The sequence below is a fragment of the Patagioenas fasciata genome, chromosome 21, assembly GCF_037038585.1.
Source record: "Patagioenas fasciata isolate bPatFas1 chromosome 21, bPatFas1.hap1, whole genome shotgun sequence".
Taxonomy (NCBI): domain Eukaryota; kingdom Metazoa; phylum Chordata; class Aves; order Columbiformes; family Columbidae; genus Patagioenas; species Patagioenas fasciata.
In genome coordinates this window covers 4,507,861-4,526,875 of record NC_092540.1, presented here as the reverse complement: position 1 = coordinate 4,526,875, position 19,015 = coordinate 4,507,861, and the positions used below count along the sequence as shown (strand labels likewise).

The following is a 19,015-nucleotide window of genomic DNA, read 5'->3' as shown; positions in this document are numbered from 1 at the left end:
TCCAAAAACACCTGCAGAGCTGCTCCAAGTCTGGCAACGGGACAAGTTGAGGCCTTCTCGGGGGTGGAAACCTGGTTTGGTGGGAAATCCCCAGCTCCGTCCTCTCCATCCCGTAATTCTCATGACTTCACTCGCAGAGGCTGGTAAAATGAGGCTGGAGAGAAGCAGAGCTGGCGAGTGGAAAAGCAAACAGCTTTCCAGCCCAGACACATCCCGTGGTGAGCAATGTCACCTTGATGGAGTGTGACAATGCAGAGAGGCCTGTGCCCGGGGCTGATGAAGCAGAACCTTCTCCATGGTCTCTCTCCTTTCTTCATGGCCTTCCCCAGTCACACATTCCTCTCCATATTCCAGATTTTCAGAGCTGTCAGGTCTTGGTGGCTCCCATTAGCTTTGAGAAGAGCTGGTGGCATCCAGCAGTAGCTCCTGTCTATGCCAAGGCTTTGCCCCAAGACACCTGCTGCCCGCTCTGTCCTCCGAGGACAAATATTGTCCACATTCGGATTGCAAAGCCACGTAACTCCCAGTTTGCAATGGTGTAAAGCAGAGACAAATCTGGCCTTTGGAGTGCAAGGCCATGAAGAAGCGATGAGGAGGAGGAGGAGGAAGGAGGATGAATAATCCAAGGTCTGAGTGCAGCCCTTCCGCGTGAGTGTAACAGAGCTTGGAGAGGAGAGTTCGCACTTAGCAAAGTAATTAAAAGTTATAAGTCGGGCAAGCAGGGAAAGGTTCTGGCCCCTTTCCTTGGGAGATCAAAGCTTGTTTTGGCAGAGGCAGCGTTTAAATATATTTATCAAAAAAAGGCGGGAGGCTCGTCAAGGCAGCCGCCGCGTCTGCGGTCTCGCCTTAATTCGCTTTGATATCCCATGCAGCCTCATTATTTGCGGAGTGTCGGGGCTCACCGTAATCCACATGAAATGCCGAGCAGAAGCAAACAGGTTTGCACACCCACAGCTTCACGTCTCCTCCCATGAGCACCCAGAAGGTTCCCCAAGCCCAGGGGCAACCCCAGCCCTGCAGGACCGGGTGTCCCTGGGTGCTGTGGGCACCTTGTGGTGATGCAGGGTGGTCCGTTCTGGCCCCACGGCAGCTAAAACCCCTTTCCTCTCATCTCTGCAAGTCTTCTCTATCTTCACATGCTTTTCCCAGCGTGTGCTGGAGGGTCCAGGTTGTTGTTTTACCTCTGGCTTTACATCTGATGCTCTTGGAGATGAGGAGGGGTTGGTGTGCTGGTGGTTCAGAGAGAGAGCGCTGCAGGTTTGCACCTTGCATCTTTTCCCAAGTCTTTGGGCCCATTTACCTATGGGAACCAGCACAAATTCACCCAAACAATGATTTAAAGTGGATTAGTTAAACTCCATTCAGTCAGATTTAAAATGGCCTTTATTTTTTTGTTCCCTCCAGATAATTTGCTTAGGAAGTGAACAAGTTAAAAAAGATTTGATGCAGTTTAATTGCTCCACATGAATTTCATACCTGTGGTTCGTTCAGGGTGAGTTTCCTAACTGTTCCTGCACAGAAAGGGACAGTGACCAGAGTCCTGCAGCGGTCCTGGGAAAAGAGGTGACACTGTGCCTTTTTCTCGCCTATCTGCCCAAAAACTCCTGGCGCTGTTTCAGATGCCCCCGAGCGCAGTGTCGTGGGCTGACCCCCTCCCTTGGGTGGAGGACACCCCTAGGACTGCAGGTCCCCCGCTCCCCTAGCGACCACAGCACAAAACCACATCTTTTCCCAGGTCACTTGCCCATCACTTCTCATCCATCAGATGAGCAACGTGCAGCCAGGTCCCAGCCCTGCTCCCCCCCGACAGCAATGAGATCATTGCTGGCTGCGCTGAAATCTGCGTTGGGAATTGTCTCTGTGCAGCTCGCGGAAAGAGCTTGAGGACTTGGGTGGCTCAGTTTGGAGCATCTCAGGTCCTCCCCAGGGGTTTTCCCTGCTGTGATGTTTCTCCTGGCTCTGGGGACATAACTGCAGTGCTGGAGGACACCGGTGCTTTGTGGCAGGACCTGGAGGTCTGGCTGACTTGGAGGGTGGCTGCAAGGTTTAGATGAGAGGAAAGAGAGCGGTACGGACACCGGGAAGGAGAGAAAACTGTTGTCCCATGCTAGGCCACGTGCCTTTTCAGAGGGAGATGCATCCCTCCCTTGGGGAGGTGGTGCTGCTGCACCCCAGCACACCCAGTTAGCGCTGCCTCCTGCATCCCAGCACACCCAGTTAGTGCTGCCTCCTGCATCCCAGCACACCCAGTTAGTGCCGCCTCCTGCATCCCAGCTCACACAGTTAGCGCTACCTCCTCCATCCCAGCACACCCAGTTAGTGCTGCCTCCTGCATCCCAGCTCACCCAGTTAGTGCCGCCTCCTGCATCCCAGCTCACCCAGTTAGCGCTGCCTCCTGCATCCCAGCTCACCCAGTTAGCGCTACCTCCTCCATCCCAGCTCACCCAGTTAGTGCCGCCTCCTGCATCCCAGCTCACACAGTTAGCGCTACCTCCTCCATCCCAGCACACCCAGTTAGCGCTACCTCCTCCATCCCAGCACAGCCAGTTAGAGCCGACTCTTCCATCTCAACACACCCAGTTAGTGCCGCCTCCTGCATCCCAGCTCACACAGTTAGCGCTACCTCCTCCATCCCAGCACACCCAGTTAGTGCTGCCTCCTGCATCCCAGCTCACCCAGTTAGTGCCGCCTCCTGCATCCCAGCTCACCCAGTTAGCGCTACCTCCTCCATCCCAGCTCACCCAGTTAGTGCCACCTCCTGCATCCCAGCTCACCCAGTTAGCACTGCCTCCTGCATCCCAGCTCACCCAGTTAGCGCTGCCTCCTGCATCCCAGCTCACCCAGTTAGCACTGCCTCCTGCATCCCAGCTCACCCAGTTAGTGCCGCCTCCTGCATCCCAGCTCACCCAGTTAGCGCTACCTCCTCCATCCCAGCTCACCCAGTTAGTGCCACCTCCTGCATCCCAGCTCACCCAATTAGCGCTGCCTCCTCCATCCCAGCTCACCCAGTTAGCGCTGCCTCCTGCATCCCAGCTCACCCAGTTAGCGCTACCTCCTCCATCCCAGCTCACCCAGTTAGTGCCACCTCCTGCATCCCAGCTCACCCAATTAGCGCTGCCTCCTCCATCCCAGCTCACCCAGTTAGTGCTGCCTCCTGCATCCCAGCTCACCCAGTTAGCGCTGCCTCCTCCATCCCAGCTCACCCAGTTAGTGCCACCTCCTGCATCCCAGCTCACCCGATTAGCGCTGCCTCCTCCATCCCAGCTCACCCAGTTAGCACTGCCTCCTGCATCCCAGCTCACCCAGTTAGCGCTGCCACCTTCTGAACAGCCCCTGGGGAGCAGCATCTTTGTGAACTTGGGGGGTCCCCTTCGCTGGGCTCTGGGTGACCTGCCTTGCACTCGGGAGCATTTTGCTGTGTCTGAGTCTCTGTGTGCCAGAGTATCCCCAGCAACCAGCTGTTAATTACAGAGTGAGGAGATTTAAGTGCAAGCCTCAAACTGGAGACCAGAGGGAGCTCAATGGCTTATTTTGTTCTGATTTCTTGCTCCTTTCAGGTTTGCTTGGGCTCACTGAGGCTTCACACCCAGGGTCCCGAGAGAAGAATTATTTTTCTGAGCTGCTTTGGTTTTCAAGAGAGCTTTTGTGCTTCTCAGGTCTGTGTGTCTGGCTGAATGCAACAGGCTGGGGCAGGAAAGCCTGGAGTGTTTTGTTTTGCAATAAGTGACTCCGCAGCCTTTAATCCCAAACATCTGCTGAGAAACGGTCACATCCTTAGAGAAAAATACCCTGGTGTCTGTTGGTTTTGGCGATTCCTGCAGCAGATTAGGTACGTGTGCCTGTAAGCTCCCCAGAAGCAGGGTTTTCTTTCTGTTTTGTTGTTGCACACACCTCGCACGGAGGGATCCAGAGCCACGCTCAGGCACCTCGGTGTTCCTAAAGTACAAATTGTGTTTTGTCTAGTGTGACGTTAGTTGAAGATAAGGCTGGGAAGTTAAGATGAATACTCACCTGTGCAAAACCCCGTGCAAAGTCTGGAGCAAAAAGCAGGTATTTTCTCTGCCTCCTGGATGAAGAGGAGGAAGAAGACTTTCCTATGGCCCCAGAGCATCTCTGGACCTCCCTGTCTTGCTCTCATTCTCTTTTCTCCAAAGCCTTGGGCCTTGGCGCTTCTGCTGCCCACTCCAGCAGCTCCTTCTCCTTTGTCCTCAGACCTGGCTCAAGGGCACCTGCAGCTGGGCCACCTGGGCAGGGACTTCCGAGCAGACGGCAGCCCCGTGTCCCCCTCCGAGGCGGAGGGACAGTCCCCGATGGCCGTGCGCTACCGCAACAACAACCAGCGCCGCTTCTCCATGGAGGCGAGTACCTGCGGCGGGCCGGGGCGGGCAGAGGGGACGCGGTGAGGTGGCGTTGTCACCTGCCTGCTGCCTGGAAGAGCTGCTGGTCGATTTGCGGGGACCTGGCAGTCTCGGCCATGAGCCCTGCTGTCCTGGGGACAATCGCGGTACCTGACAAAGCCCAGTGCGCATCCCCGTGCACACGCGTGCGCGCACACCTTCCTTTCTCTTTTGACCAAGGATCCCACGGTTGCTGCACCGTTGCTTCGATGTTAACGCCAGCTCTGGTTAGAGAGCACTTCCCCTTAAATGTCTCTGCACAGACCTCCTTTCACCAGATGCGTTCGTCACCCTCTCCACAGGATGTCAGCAAGCGGCTCTCCCTGCCCATGGACATCCGCCTGCCCCCCGAGTTCCTGCAGAAGCTGCAGATGGAGAGCCCGGAGTTCCCCAAGCCCCTCAGCAGGATGTCCCGACGGGCTTCCCTCGTAAGTCTGGTCGTGCAGAGCGAGCGGTGCCAGCAACAGCATCGTGCTTCACACACACAGGTCCCAGCCAGCAGGTTCCAGTATAAGCTGGGAACGACCTGTTGGAGAGCAGTGTAGGGGAAAGGGACCTGGGGGTCCTGGGGACAGCAGGGTGACCATGAGCCAGCACTGGGCCCTTGTGGCCAGGAAGGCCAATGGTACCTGGGGTGGGTGAGAAGGGGGTGGTCAGTAGGTCAGAGAGGTTCTCCTGCCCCTCTGCTCTGCCCTGGGGAGACCACACCTGGAATATTGTGTCCAGTTGTGGCCCCTCAGTTCCAGAAGGACAGGGAACTGCTGGAGAGAGTCCAGCGCAGCCACCAAGATGCTGAAGGGAGTGGAGCATCTCCCGTGTGAGGAAAGGCTGAGGGAGCTGGGGCTCTGGAGCTGGAGAAGAGGAGACTGAGGGGGGACTCATTCCTGGGGATCAATATGGAAAGGGGCAGTGTCAGGAGGATGGAGCCAGGCTGTTCTTGGTGACAACCAGTGACAGGACAAGGGGTAATGGGTGCAAACTGGAACACAGGAGGTTCCACTTAAATTTGAGAAGAAACTTGTTCCTGGTGAGGGTGTCAGAGCCTGGCCCAGGCTGCCCAGGGAGGTTGTGGAGTCTCCTTCTGTGCAGACATTCAAACCCGCCTGGACACCTTCCTGTGGAACCTCAGCTGGGTGTTCCTGCTCCATGGGGGGATTGCACTGGATGAGCTTTCCAGGGCCCTTCAACCCCTGATATTCTGGGGTTCTGTGATTGTCACCCACCCACGTGGTCCTGCCCTGCTGTGCCAGCTCCCTTCTACCTCCTGTGTGTCATTGAGAGACGCACACACATCCCTGCCAATGCAAATCCCTTTCTGCACACACACACATGTGCATATTATCCCTGTGTCACTCCTACACATGCAGATCCACATCCTGCCCTGCAGATCCCCAGCCCTGCACGTTCCTTCACTCACCTCTGCACATGCCTGCCTTGCCTTTCCACCTGGCTCCTTCCGAAGGGGAGGAGGTGGAAAACCTCCTGTGGTTTAGCAAGTGCTGGGGCCTCTGCTAGTTGAAATGCAAATGCCGATAAATAATGAATTAGCTTTTGCATCAGTGTTGGCATTTCAGTTACTTTCCTGCAGAGCATCAGCATATGTGGGAGGAAGAAGCCGGTGCCCTGATTACAAATGTGCAAGCGTGTGTCCTGCTGCCCGGGGGCGCTCGGAGCTGTGCAGACACGGCAATGAGGGCTCAGTAGGCATCTTCAGATCTGGCATTCGAGGAAGGGAGGAGAAAGGGAGAGCTCGCATTTACCTGCCTGTTCTGTCTAATCAATAAAATAGACACAGCCAGAGCAGTGTGCTGTTAACATTCATGGTTTCCACCATGAATAAGACATGCAAAACTGGCAGGATGGCCCCGGGGGGTTGTACAGCACTTCAGATTGCAGCAGCCACTTCGTTTCCCTGCTCAGGACACATCTGTTCGCAGGGGATGCAGAGGGTTTGGGGAAGCCAAGACGGAGTAAACAACCTGCTATGTTCTCCTGGGATTTGCCGGTTCAAATCCAGCCTGTGTGAGCAAAAAAGCAGCTTTCCCTCGCACAGCCCGTGTGCCAAGGGAGGTTTAGATTGGATATTAGGAAAAAATTCTTCCCCAAAGGGCTGTGGGGCATTGGAACAGGCTGCCCAGGGCAGTGCTGGAGTCACCATCCCTGGAGGGGTTTAAAAGGTGTTTAGACGAGGTTCTTTGGGACATGGGTTAGTGCTAGGGTTAGGTTACGGCTGGACTCAATGATCCTGAGGGTCTCTTCCATCTGAAATGATTCTATGATTGTATGTGCCTGCTGATTGACAGCTGTCCATCCAGCTCCATCTGCTACTGCGGGGTGTGGGGGATCCTTGAGCTGGGCTGGAGTCAGAGCTGCTGCTCTGGGACTGCACCAATGCAAACATTATTTTGTGGGAGAATGACCCTGGTTTAGTATTCAAGCTTCAGTAGCGCCAGTTTGGCCTGGGCTCTGGGTGCTGTTGTGTTGGGAACCATCCCTGTCCCTGGCACATCCAGACTGACCAAGGAGGTGTTTCTGTCCCCGCAGAACACTGCCGTGTCAGGGCTCTGCTAGGAGGGACACCAAAGTCCCTGGCCTTGCAGTGGTCACCCTTCTTTTACTGGGTACACGAGAGCAGGTCTCGGCAACACATTAAAGAGTTAACTGTTCCAAATGGGAAAATGTCCCTCTCACTCTTGATTTGACCAGAACTCAGACAAACGAATGGAGTCACAGTGAAGACCAAAACCTAGAAAATCACTCAAGAAAAGGGCTGGGCGTCAGCAATGGGTCGCTGTGTGCAGACACCTGCTGTGATTGATCTGCCCCCAAAGCTGTGACTGTCCACTGTCCTTGACCTTCCCCCCAGGACCTGAAGCCATTCCTGATCTACCCAGTGATGTTTTCCATTCTCTCTTACAGTCAGATATTGGGTTCGGGAAGCTGGAAACTTATGTTAAACTGGATAAACTGGGAGAGGTGAGTAGACTATGAAATCCCTGTAAGGGTTTAAGTTAGAAGTGCAAAGGGCAGACTGTGGCCAAATTTCAATATATAGCAATTCTTAGACCAGGTCTTTCTGTAGACTTCAGACTTGGCCTTTTAGCTGTAAATTATCCTTCCTCCCAAAGTTACGGAGTGTATCAGTGTTGTGCCACCCTGATAAACGGTCTGTGCAGCTCGTGTTTTCTCTCTCCCCCAGGGCACTTACGCCACCGTCTTCAAGGGACGCAGCAAACTGACCGAAAACCTCGTTGCCCTGAAGGAGATCCGCCTGGAGCATGAGGAAGGGGCACCTTGCACGGCCATACGGGAAGGTGAGGACAGGGGGCTTTACCCCATCGCAGATCTCACAGGCAATGCCAGGTCACAGCACATTTGGGACGCGTGATGCAGGTGGATATTTCTACCTTCAGTCCCACCATCATTGAATATTAGGAATATTTCTTGTCATGAAAAGGGCTGTGGGGCATTGGGACAGGCTGCCCAGGGCAGTGCTGGAGTCACCATCCCTGGAAGGGTCGAACAGATGGAGATGAGGTTCTCAGGGATGTGGGGTAGTGCCAGGGTTACACTATGGTTGGACTCAGTGATCCTGAGGGGCTTTTCCAACCAAAATAATTCTCTGAGGCCATGCAGCTCCTGCTGCCCCAACCTGCCACGTCCTCTCCTTGCAGTGTCACTGCTGAAGAACCTGAAACACGCCAACATCGTGACCCTGCACGACATCATCCACACCGAGCGCTCCCTCACCCTCGTCTTCGAGTACCTGGTGGGTCTGGGGGGGCTCCCTGTGGGAGCAGGGGGACGGTGAGTGATGGGGTCCAAGGTAAGGAGAGGCTGATGGCTGCTTCCCCTTGCAGGACAATGACCTCAAGCAGTATCTGGATAACTGTGGGAACCTGATGAGCGTGCACAATGTGAAGGTGAGATGTCGCTGCCTGGGACCCCACATTTGGAAGGTCCCCCTGAGCGTGGTCTGGGGTGTTGCAGGGGGGATGAGTCTGAATGCCCCTTCTCTCTCCACTTCGGCCTCTTTACTCTTCTTTGACCTTTTTCAGCCTGTTCCAGCAGCTTTTCTCCAGTCACTACCACCCTAAATAAAGTTACTGTGCATGGCAGACTTTGTTCACCCCCTTTTCTGGATTGCTGGTGGTGGGTCTGAACACTTGTCTATAGTGTGTCCCACCCCAGAGCAGCTTCCAGGAGTCTTTCCTGGCCGGGAGTTTGAGAGCCCTTGGAGCAGACTCATTTTTGGTACCCGTGCCCCAGTGCTAGATGCCATCCCCTTCTCTCTGCCACAGATCTTCATGTTCCAGCTTCTGCGTGGGCTGGCTTACTGTCACGGGAGAAAGATCCTGCACCGAGACCTCAAACCCCAGAACCTGCTCATCAATGAGCGAGGAGAGCTCAAGCTGGCTGATTTTGGTACGTAGTCCCTCCCTGGGGAAGATGCAGCGTCGTGAGGAGGTGCAGCTCCTTGATGCCCATCCCTTTCATCCTCAGGACTAGCCAGAGCCAAGTCCGTCCCTACAAAAACGTATTCCAATGAGGTGGTCACGCTGTGGTACCGGCCCCCCGACGTCCTGCTGGGATCTACCGAATATTCCACACCCATCGACATGTGGTGAGTCACAGCTCTGAGCTTCCCAGGGTCTCAGGGGTGCTGGATCAGGTGTTTTCCATCCATCTGTCAGGGCAGCATCGTGTGCGCCCGTAGTGTTGGTTCCACCAGAGGGTGGTGGGCTCTCCCAGAGCCTCAGGGTCTTTGGAGCACACTGTGTACAACCAAGGACAACTAGTTACCTGTAGCAGAGAAGGGACACAGCTCCTGGAGCGTCTTTCCCTCTCCAGGAACCTCAGTCCTGGCCAAGGGGTGGTGGGGTGTTCTCCCCCACTAATCCCAGAGCTTCTACTGCTGCTTTAGGGGTGTCGGGTGCATCCACTACGAAATGGTCACCGGACGCCCCATGTTCCCCGGCTCCACGGTGAAAGAAGAGCTGCATTTGATCTTCAGGCTGCTGGGTGAGCAAGTCTTCTGCTGTCTCCCAAATCCCCACGCGAGGGCAGTGGCTGCCTGCAGGAGTGAGGACAGAGCCAGGCTGGGGACCCGCGGGGCGCAAAGCCTGGCGTGGGCAGGGAGCAAAGCCTGGCGTGGGCAGGGAGCAAAGCCTGGCATGGGCAGGGAGCAAAGCCTGGCGTGGGCAGGCACTGCCTGCAGCCCCTGCCAGGCTTGCCCTGTGGCACCAGAGGAGCTTTAGATAAGATATTAGGAACAATTTCTTCCCCAAAGGGCTGTGGGGCATTGGAACAGGCTGCCTAGGGCAGTGCTGGAGTCACCAGCCCTGGAGGGTTGAACAGATGGAGATGAGGTTCTCAGGGACATGGGGCAGTGCCAGGGGTGGGGGAACTGATCTTGAGGGTCTCTCCCAACCAAAATGATTCTGTGATTCTATGTGCAGGCGGGGAAATTCGTGCCCTGTCTCCCGGGCTGGACACTGGCACTCGCGTGCGTCTGTTCTCTCTGCACCAAGTGAGCATGACGTGATTCCCTCTCTTCCCCTCCCAGGAACCCCAACAGAAGAGACCTGGCCTGGAATAACATCCAATGAGGAGTTTAAGGCTTACAATTTCACGCAGTACAGAGCCCAGCCGTTAATAAATCACGCCCCAAGGTACCTCCTTGAGCAGGGACGCATGGTGGGCTTGTGCTGGTCCTAAAAGGGAGCCTGGGAAGGACCAGTTTCCTTTCCTCCTTGTGGTGCTGGCAGTTTCTGAATGCACTGGAGGTCTCAGCCACCTCTTATCCCTTGCATTGACTATTGCAATGTCTCCTGCGTACAATAATGCTCCATTTTTTCTTTCCTCCTTCTCCCAGGCTGGACTCAGAAGGCATTGACTTGCTGATGAACCTCCTTCTGGTGAGTGGTAGAGCAGGTGAATGGCAATGGAGTTTGCTGAAATTGAGGTACTCTGGCTGCCTTCATGCTGATTTTGGAGCTGGGCAGGGCAGGAGCTGTGACTGTAGAATAAACCATGGCCCTACAGCTGTGGCCATGTAGATGCTGTCCCAAACCACCTCCCTTTAAGGACGGTGAACCATCCTTCACCCTGTGTCCCCTCAGACACAAGGGAGAGGTCACAACCCTGATGACCCATAAGATGTGACATGGCCGGTGCACTCCCGTGGTCACCCCGCGTGTGCTGTCACTTGTGCACACGCAAACCGTGCTGGGAATTGCCTGCACAGCCCCACGGCGTGCACGGCGTTTGGACACGTGGCACATGAACTTAGTGGGGCACCGACACATGCGCAGGTGTGCATGCACCTTTTCTGGGGCCTCTGAGCCATCTTGCATGTGTGTAATTGCTTTTCTGTGGGGCTTTGTGCAGTTCGAAGCCAAAGGCCGGATTTCGGCGGAGGCAGCCCTGCGGCACGCGTACTTCAAGAGCCTGGGAGAGCGGGTGCATCTCCTGCCCGACAGTAAGTGCACCTTGTCCTCTGGCCAAGGGGATGTGGAGCAAAGAGAGAGGGGTGGTTTGCAGCCAGGTCTCTTGAGATGCCTCTTGTCCTTGCTCACTGGGAGGAGCTCCTGCAGCAGGGTGGGATGGGACCTTGGTGGCTGAAAGGACAAGGAGCAGTTCCAGAAGAACAGGGAACTGCTGGAGAGAGTCCAGCGCAGCCACCAAGATGCTGAAGGGAGTGGAGCATCTCCCGTGTGAGGAAAGGCTGAGGGAGCTGGGGCTCTGGAGCTGGACAAGAGGAGACTGAGGGGGGACTCATTCATGGGGATCAATATGGAAAGGGGGAGTGTCAGGAGGATGGAGCCAGGCTCTTCTCGATGACAACCAGTGACAGGACAAGGGGCAATGGGTGCAAACTGGAACACAGGAGGTTCCACTTAAACATGAGAAGAAACTTCTTCCCGGTGAGGGTGGCAGAGCCTGGCCCAGGCTGCCCAGGGAGGCTGTGGAGTCTCCTTCTCTGCAGACATTCAAACCCGCCTGGACACCTTCCTGTGGAACCTCAGCTGGGTGTTCCTGCTCCATGGGGGGATTGCACTGGATGAGCTTTCCAGGGCCCTTCCAACCCCTGACATTCTGTGACTCTGTGGGTAGGACAATGTGGAGCAGAAGCATGAGAGAAAAGCTCTGCTGAGGTGCAGTGCTGCCCTGGGGCGCTGCCATCCCTTCTGGTTTGCAGATCGCTCCAGCAGGACTGACCCTCTCTGTCCTCTCTTCCTAGATGTCTCCATCTTCTCCCTGAAGGAGATCCAGCTTCAGAAGGACCCTGGCTACAGAGGCTCAGCCTTTCAACAGTCAGGTAGGACTGGGGAAAATCACGCTGATGGTGCCACAGACTGGGGTTACTCCCCGTGGGTCCCACATAGGAAAAAGCCAAACCTGGTTCCTTTTTCCCTGCTTTAGTCCACAAATTACCCCAAAGGCATCCTTGCTTGTCCCCTCCCACGGTACCCAAGTCGCATCTAGTGCCCTGAGGCACAGCTCCCTCTTCCGTGAATGCCTTGGGCTTGTAACCTCCTGACCCGGAGCACCGCAGGTTTTGCATCTCTGCAAAGCGCCGCTTACCCGCTGACCTCTCTGATCCGTCTCTCTCTCTCTTTCCCTCAGCCCGAGGGAAGAACAGGAGGCAGAGTATATTTTAAACTTGGATCTCGTAGTCCCCTTGTCACCATGGAGATCAAAGCACTGAGAAAGGAGACGGCAAGATCCTCCCACCTGACCCACCGCAGAATTACTGACTCGAGCAGGATGATGCCCAAGCGCCTGTGGCCGCAGGCTCTTCCCTGCCTGTCCCCCCCATCCATGGCCCCTGGCAGCTGCTGTTGATGGACCTGTGGCCTTTTTCCCCTCTTGTTTTCATGTTTCCATGTTTCATCTGATGTGAGCTGCCACCCTCTGTACCAGAGCTCCAGTGCAGAGCTGCCCTGGAATGCAGAGTCGTGTCCTGTGAGCTGGGCACCGTTTTGTGATCAGAGGGTGGTATCTCCAAAGCTGGGCTGCGGATTGTAGCGTTTGGCCCAGGTGGACATTTCTGAAAATGTACCTTTGTTCGGACAGCCCGCTCTACACCCCGGATTTCTTGGGGAGACACTTTGCAGCCACGTTACGAGTTGGGAGCGTGGCCCTGCCTGGCACTGGAGAGATGGCACCTGAAGCACAAAAACTGTACCAGCCCTCCCTTCCTTGCCCTTCTTCTGCCAACAGAACCCGTTCCTCTCCCCACCTTTGGCACCTGAATCCTGACAAGGATGGAGCAGCTGGGAAGAGGAGGCTTCCCATTGCTTCCCCTCCTCACCACCACCGCATTTCCAAATTTGCTTGGCTGGGATGTCCTGAGCTGAGATTAAGGGCTGGTGTAGCCTGCCTGGGGTGCAGAAGCTGGTAGAGCTGTGCAGAAACTGGGCCAAATGAGCATCGGCTCCATGCACCCTCCTGTTGCTGCTCGGAGCCCTTCGGCCACCCTTTCCCAGGCACCGATGGAGCTGACCCGCACCCCACGACCCTCTGCCATTGTCCCACGGGGAGGACACGGTTCCCAGCTCTCAGGAGCCCATCTCCCCCCGCGTCCCGTGGCAGAGCCCAAATCCGTTCCACAGTGTTGCAGACGCCCACCTCAGTGCATTTCTACCCGGAGGAACGGGGGAGAGGTGCCAAACCTCCCACAGCTCAGCTGTGGGGACCAGAAATAGACCAGGAGAGGAGAAAAATCATCCCTCAAACCTCATCGCGTGGCCTCTGCGTTTGTAGCCACCACCAGATCCTACCAGCCCTGACTCGAGTCGATGCCACGGGACTAAGGGATGTGCTTGGATCTGAGCGTGCTGTGCTGGCCAAGGACTTCTGGTGTATTTTCCCCTCTGTACGCTTCAGGAACGTGCCAAATCCATCCTGAGCGAAGAGGCCCTGCTGCACCTCTTCCCTGCAGCCTGCAAGTGTGTGAGCGTTGCAAGAAGTCTCTCTCCTGTATGATATTCCCATCCTTCTCTTGGCTGTCGCAGATGACTCGTCCTCTCGCCCACCGGTCCTGCAGCCTGCGGATGTGGCTGCGAGACTCTGGATTTGGCAGACACTGGCACTGGCACCGGCACCAGGGCTGGCAGGACATGCTGATGTCTTAACCCCTCACACTGCCAGCCTGGGAGGCATCGCTCAGGGGACAGGAACTCCCACGCCGCTGTTTCCCCATCGAGCAGGGAGCCAGAGCTCTGTTTTCTGCTTTGCCGCGCAGCGTTTCTCCTATGATCCCCAGGAAATGCAAAGCGTGAGGATAAATGAGGAGACCCTGGAGCTCCCCAAAGCCTCGGGGGTGACTCCTCCCTGTGCCAGTGCTCCATGCGATGCGCCCTCCGAGCTTCCCCCATCAGCCCAAAGCTGTTAATTGGGGTTTGTCCTAGACAAGCATCCAGACGTCTGCATTGTTTGAGGTTTGCCCATCCCTGCTCAGTTCCCTTCTCTCTCCGGCCAGCATGCAGCAGGCTGAATAGTTCATTAATTGTTTCCATTTGATAGGGAAGAGCATGAATAGCCATCAGGCACCAGTGACGCATTTCTCCCTGACGGCAGGGCTGCGTTTTGCCTGGTTTCCTACACTCGGCTGCTGCCGTGTGGGGCTTTTCGCTCGGGAGGTTCACAAAGCGAGGTGTTGGCTGGGGTAATGAACAATCCCGCTGTCAACTTTGCTTTCACTGGGGGATTTGATGCAGGAATTTCCTTGGCACGGCAGGGATCTGTGCTGCGGGCTTGCGTTTCAAGGACAGACAAGCTCAGCATCTCTGCGGCACCTCTGGGTACCCATGGCGAAGAATCCTGGTTGTTGGAGCCCAGATGGGACAAGGAGGAGCAGGAACCCCTTCCGCCCGCTCCTGGGAAGCCCATTCAGGATGTTTGACCTGTCTTGGTGCAGTTTTCTTGCTGGTGGGGCAGCAGGTCCCACCTTCACGTGGGGAGGATGGGGACAGACCGGGTCATTGTGGTCTCTGATATCCCCTCTTGAGAGAGGTGACTCCTGCTGAAGGTCAAGGTCACCTACAGAAACCACTGGGGAAAAGACCTGGCAATGACCGTATAGGCAGGACTGCATCAGATAGCGAAGACAAAGGGCCTGTTAGCTGCTGTTTATTCTTTCATAACCTTTGCCTTTCCTCCTACAAATCCTTTCTGAAGGAGACACCATTATTTATTAGCCCCGTGCTCTACTAACAGCCCAAATTCAAGATAACCCCTTTTGTTCCACGACCGTTCAGCGGATATTGGGTTGCTATTCAGGAGGGCGATAGCGTGTGTAAATATTAGGTGTCGCACCGAGCGAGGTTTGATTATAATCTCCCGTCGCCGCTGCGCTCGCACGTGTTGGCTCCAGAGCCCCCAGCGTCCCATCTCCCACGGCACAGAAAAGGACCCGCAGGTTGGATCCCAAAGCCAAAAATCCCCTTTTCTCCATCTCCTGGCCAGCATCCCCATGAGGACAACAGGTTCTGGCTGGGTTCGTAACAACCAAAACCCCTCCCATGCCCCGGTTTATAGAAGCCCTGAGCGTGCAAGGGGAGGAAATCCGCAGCGCGGTGGCATCACCCCTGCGGTACCGCATCCTCGGGCAGCTTTTCCCCGGTTTCTGGAGCACCAGCCAGCTCCCGAGTTGGATTATTTCAAGCAGCGCTCAGGATAATGCTGGGAATGTCTGTGGTTCTCCGGCATTTCGTTCATTTTGCGGGTTCTCGCATCCGGAGCAGCTGGCGCTCCTCACACACGGGGACTTTGGGCTAAAGGAAACTGTTGCTTTGTCTTCCAGACATTTTTCTTTCCATTTTTCTTCATTTGTTACCAGTTCTGGTGGAAAACGGGCGTTTTGGCTGGCCCCTCGGGAAAGGCTGTGTTCTCTCGGCTCTCCAGCTGATAGCTAATTAAAGAAATGTAAGTAAATAATGCGTAAAGCAAGATCCACGTTATTGGGCAACAGTAAAGCTCACAGAGCTGTTTATTCCATTTCACCCTCTCCATACACACACGCCTTTCCTGGCCCAGCCCGTTGCCAGATCTATGGTAAGGCTTTAAATAACAAAACTACATTGTGTCTTGGAGACTAAGGACAAAATAAGTGGATTTTTTCCTCTCCCTTACACATAATGAAAAAATAAAAATAGAAGGGCATTTTCTCAAGCTTCTTGAAGGGTTTTTTTGGTTGTCTGGTTATCTGGTGGTATCTGGGTGCGAACACTATGAAACCCCTTCTCTGGTTCTTCATTGCCTTCTTTCATCCTCATGCTTGTCCTACAGCAAGAAAAACAGATCCAAGCAACCAGGATCCACATACTGTGAATGTTCTCTGGTGTGATTCATTTGCGGAATACCGGTAATATATTTAACTAGTGTTGTACAAACGAAAGATGCATTTTAAAAGAAATTATTTTAAAGATTTATTCCAAAAAGGAGCAATGATTTTTTTATAGGAAGTTTTTCTGGAATAAATGGAAAGGTACAGAAACCCCCCCCCCACAAAAATAATAAAAGACTGTATCCATCCATCAATCCCGTGTCTGAATGTTTTGTAAGAATATTTCAACTTTTGTATTTCAGAGGTGACATGGACTTATTTTGTGGATGTGCTCATTTTGTTGCTAAGGCTTATAGTGCAGTTGTATTGTGAACGCTCCAAAGCCAAGATGGGACAATAAACTGTATTGAACACAGGATAGTTTTGTAGATGGGGCAGGGACTGTGTCATGCCATGTTGTACCCACTGCTGTTTTACATGCGGTTCCACACCACCTTTCACTTTTCTCTCCTATTAAGAGGGCGTTTTTCACCCGGCTCTAGTAACAGACACAGACTCGGTGCCAAAGGAGTTTCCACCTACCTGACCTTTGCAGGGGGTTGAAACCCAAGACCTGAGAAACTTGTGCGCAAATAGGAAAATGTTCCTCCAGTCCCTTGCGTGGATCCCTGAACAAATATTGCAATAAGCCTATCGGGCAAATAAAGCTCGGGGCTGATGTGCCCTGCCTGTGGTTGCAAAGCAGCTGAAGGGCAGAGCTGGTTTAGGGATGGGGGAGCCCCGTTTCCCACAGCAGCTAAAAATCCCCCCGAGATCAGCACTGTTCAGCACAGGAATCCCCTTTATGTATTCCTGCTCGCTGGCTCATCGCTGCTGAAGAGAAGCTGCAGACACTCGGGGCTGGGAGAACCAGAAATGGAGTATGGGGGGACTGGGGCAACATTTGGGGCCAGACCCGTGGTGTGAAATGAGGTTCATGGAAGGGGGTGATGCCCTTTGGCCCCCCTGGGCTGCGCTTCCTGGCAGCGCCCAGCCCGCCTGAGTCACATCCAGGCGCTGGGCAGGTCCCAGTACGGAGCTGTTTGCCAAACCAGTTCCTCCATCTGCCGCTCTCGTTGCTCCAGTTGCGCAGTGGCGGTGGCAGCTGCTGCCACTGGGACCAGGGGAATGTCACCCAGTCCCACCCACATCCTCCAGCTGGCGTTTGGATGTTCCCAACAGCCCAAATAGCCGTGGCATCCCTGCTCCACGTCCCTTACGGGTTCCCCTTCCTCACAAGGATGCTCAAGCCTTGTCACCCATTGCTCCCCAGGTCTCTCCACATTATCTGCAAAGCAGGGATAATACCTGCTGCCCTCAACAAGATTGTGTGTCATTAAGTTCCAGGAGGCTCATCCTGGTCATTTTGTTGCAGCCCGCTGTCCTCTGCTGCAGTTTTGGTGCAGTAAAGGAGGAAGCACATGGATTCCAGCTAAATCGGAGTGGATGTGGGAATTATTTTGCTTGGATGATAGGAAAACATGTAGGTGAGCGCTTCCTCCGTTTAGACAAGTGTTACAGGATCTGTAATAACTGAGCCAAGATCTCAGACTAGTGTTTGACCTAGAAGTGGAGCCAAGCTTTCCAAATCACACCGTGTGTTTTGAAACTCTTGACCCTAAAATGCAGGAGGTGAACACCTCTCCCATTTGCTGCCGTTCCCGTTCATGCTGGGTTGCTGAGCACCTCACATGCAGCCTAGAATAACTCAACCCATCACATGAAGAGTTTATCCTGTGTTGTAAGAAACATCTTGTCTTTTCTTGGTCTGGTTCAGTGATTCAGGGTGGTTATTTTCTTATCTGCTCAAGCTTTCTTGGTGGTGGGTTCTTTGGGCTGAGTTACAGCTGTGGAAAACCATTGGTGCTCCTGTCTCCAGATGTTGCTGGGATAATGTGTTGGGGTTTCTGGGGGTGTCAGCCCACAATTGGTCTTTGTGGCCTCTTGGCAAAAGGGAGATGGGGAAAAATTGACATTATCTCAGCCCCAAACCCTGGCCACAGCTTCCAACCTGGCCACTGGCAAAAGCCTTGAAGGAGCCTTGTCCCCAAGCAACTGCTGGCCCAAGCCCACCCATGGGCTGGTTCCACCCCAAGGAAACCTTCAGAAAACCCATTAGTAGGATTGAATTTTCCCACTGTGTTGAGGTTGGGCTAAGAGAAGCGATGCCAGCACCACAACAGCAAACCTGAACAAAATCTGGCTTCTGGGTTGGAGCTCTGTGGAGTAGTCACTGCAAAGCAGGAGCAACCACGTTACAGAAGTCATCGCTCCACTGGTTGGAAAGGTTAACTGATAGAGCGAAAAAACTCCGCTGTGCCTCTTGCTGCCCCAGGAACGTGCAAGGACACAGGAAGCAAACGGAAGGTGTTCCTCAGGTGCTTATCGGGTATTTTGGGCAGCGAGGGACGCGCAGCCTGATGCTGCTGGCTGTAATCACGCCGCGCTGCCGTTCCTTCATTCATTATTTCACTTTGCAGTTTGCAGCAAGCGCAAAAATGTGGGTGTTTAATTCATTGCAAGCACAACATTGATTTCAGCTTGGAAAACAGCCTAAAGTGCCTCCTCGCAAAGCTAATCCTGGCATTGCATATACTCATAATCCCGTGGCTTGCATTTTTATGAGCTGCCTCCGAAGATCTGAGTTTCAGTATGCGGAACCAGAAAGGATCTGTGTGTTCTTCTGCTGACTAACCCACCTACGCTTCGTTTCTTATTTGCAAGCATGATTTGTGTTATCCCTGATAAAATGCCCTGATATTCCTGGAAGCAAGGGCCATCACTTGGCAAAGTGGGGTCAGCTGTTGTAGCTGGGGTAAGGGTTGTACATCCATTTGTAACCTCTGGTGCCTGGATGCTGCTTTTTCAACTAGGAGCAGATGCACCGAGCCTGCAAAGGTGTGGAAAGCATTGCTCAGCCATTTTATAGTTGGGGAAGTCAAGGACCGGAGAGGCAATGCTACCAAGTGATGGTGATGCAGTAATGGAAGCCAGGAGCAGAGTGCAGGTCTCCTGACTCCTGTCCTGGGAATGGGAGAACCCATATCAGGACTGACATCCAGAACGTGGTCCAGGGGAACCACGGGTAAAGCCCTGTGAGCCCTTTTCTCGGGCTACGGCACCTCGTGTATGTATGAGAAGGATCTGCTGTTTCATCAAGTAACTCCAGCTCCAGGTACATGGACGAAGAAGGTCAGAAAATCACCTTCCCGGCGGCGTTTTGATGGAAAGGCCTTTACTGTCACAATCATTCCTCCCTCATGCTGTTTTATCCCCATTAATGGAT

General features: G+C 54.2%; 1 protein-coding gene across 5 annotated transcripts in view; it reads left to right on the top strand.

Moving 5' to 3' along the window:
- CDK18 (cyclin dependent kinase 18) overlaps window positions 1-15,944 on the top strand; it is a 40,512-nt gene extending 24,568 nt beyond the window's left edge. For 3 of the 5 annotated variants that reach the window (XM_071817590.1, XM_071817592.1, XM_071817589.1), the window contains exons 3-16: window positions 4,213-4,358; window positions 4,661-4,825; window positions 7,317-7,373; window positions 7,597-7,711; window positions 8,072-8,166; window positions 8,258-8,320; window positions 8,699-8,822; window positions 8,901-9,021; window positions 9,322-9,419; window positions 9,964-10,069; window positions 10,273-10,315; window positions 10,788-10,878; window positions 11,641-11,718; window positions 12,027-15,944. In XM_071817590.1, the coding sequence (XP_071673691.1) occupies window positions 4,213-4,358; window positions 4,661-4,825; window positions 7,317-7,373; window positions 7,597-7,711; window positions 8,072-8,166; window positions 8,258-8,320; window positions 8,699-8,822; window positions 8,901-9,021; window positions 9,322-9,419; window positions 9,964-10,069; window positions 10,273-10,315; window positions 10,788-10,878; window positions 11,641-11,718; window positions 12,027-12,061 (1,337 nt within the window). In that variant the 3' untranslated portion in view covers window positions 12,062-15,944. Of the gene's footprint in view, window positions 1-3,979; window positions 4,051-4,212; window positions 4,359-4,660; window positions 4,826-7,316; window positions 7,374-7,596; window positions 7,712-8,071; window positions 8,167-8,257; window positions 8,321-8,698; window positions 8,823-8,900; window positions 9,022-9,321; window positions 9,420-9,963; window positions 10,070-10,272; window positions 10,316-10,787; window positions 10,879-11,640; window positions 11,719-12,026 lie in introns of those variants that run through there. The other 2 variants (XM_071817593.1, XM_071817591.1) reach the window with 2 other exon arrangements.
- Window positions 15,945-19,015: the final 3,071 nt, after the last annotated feature.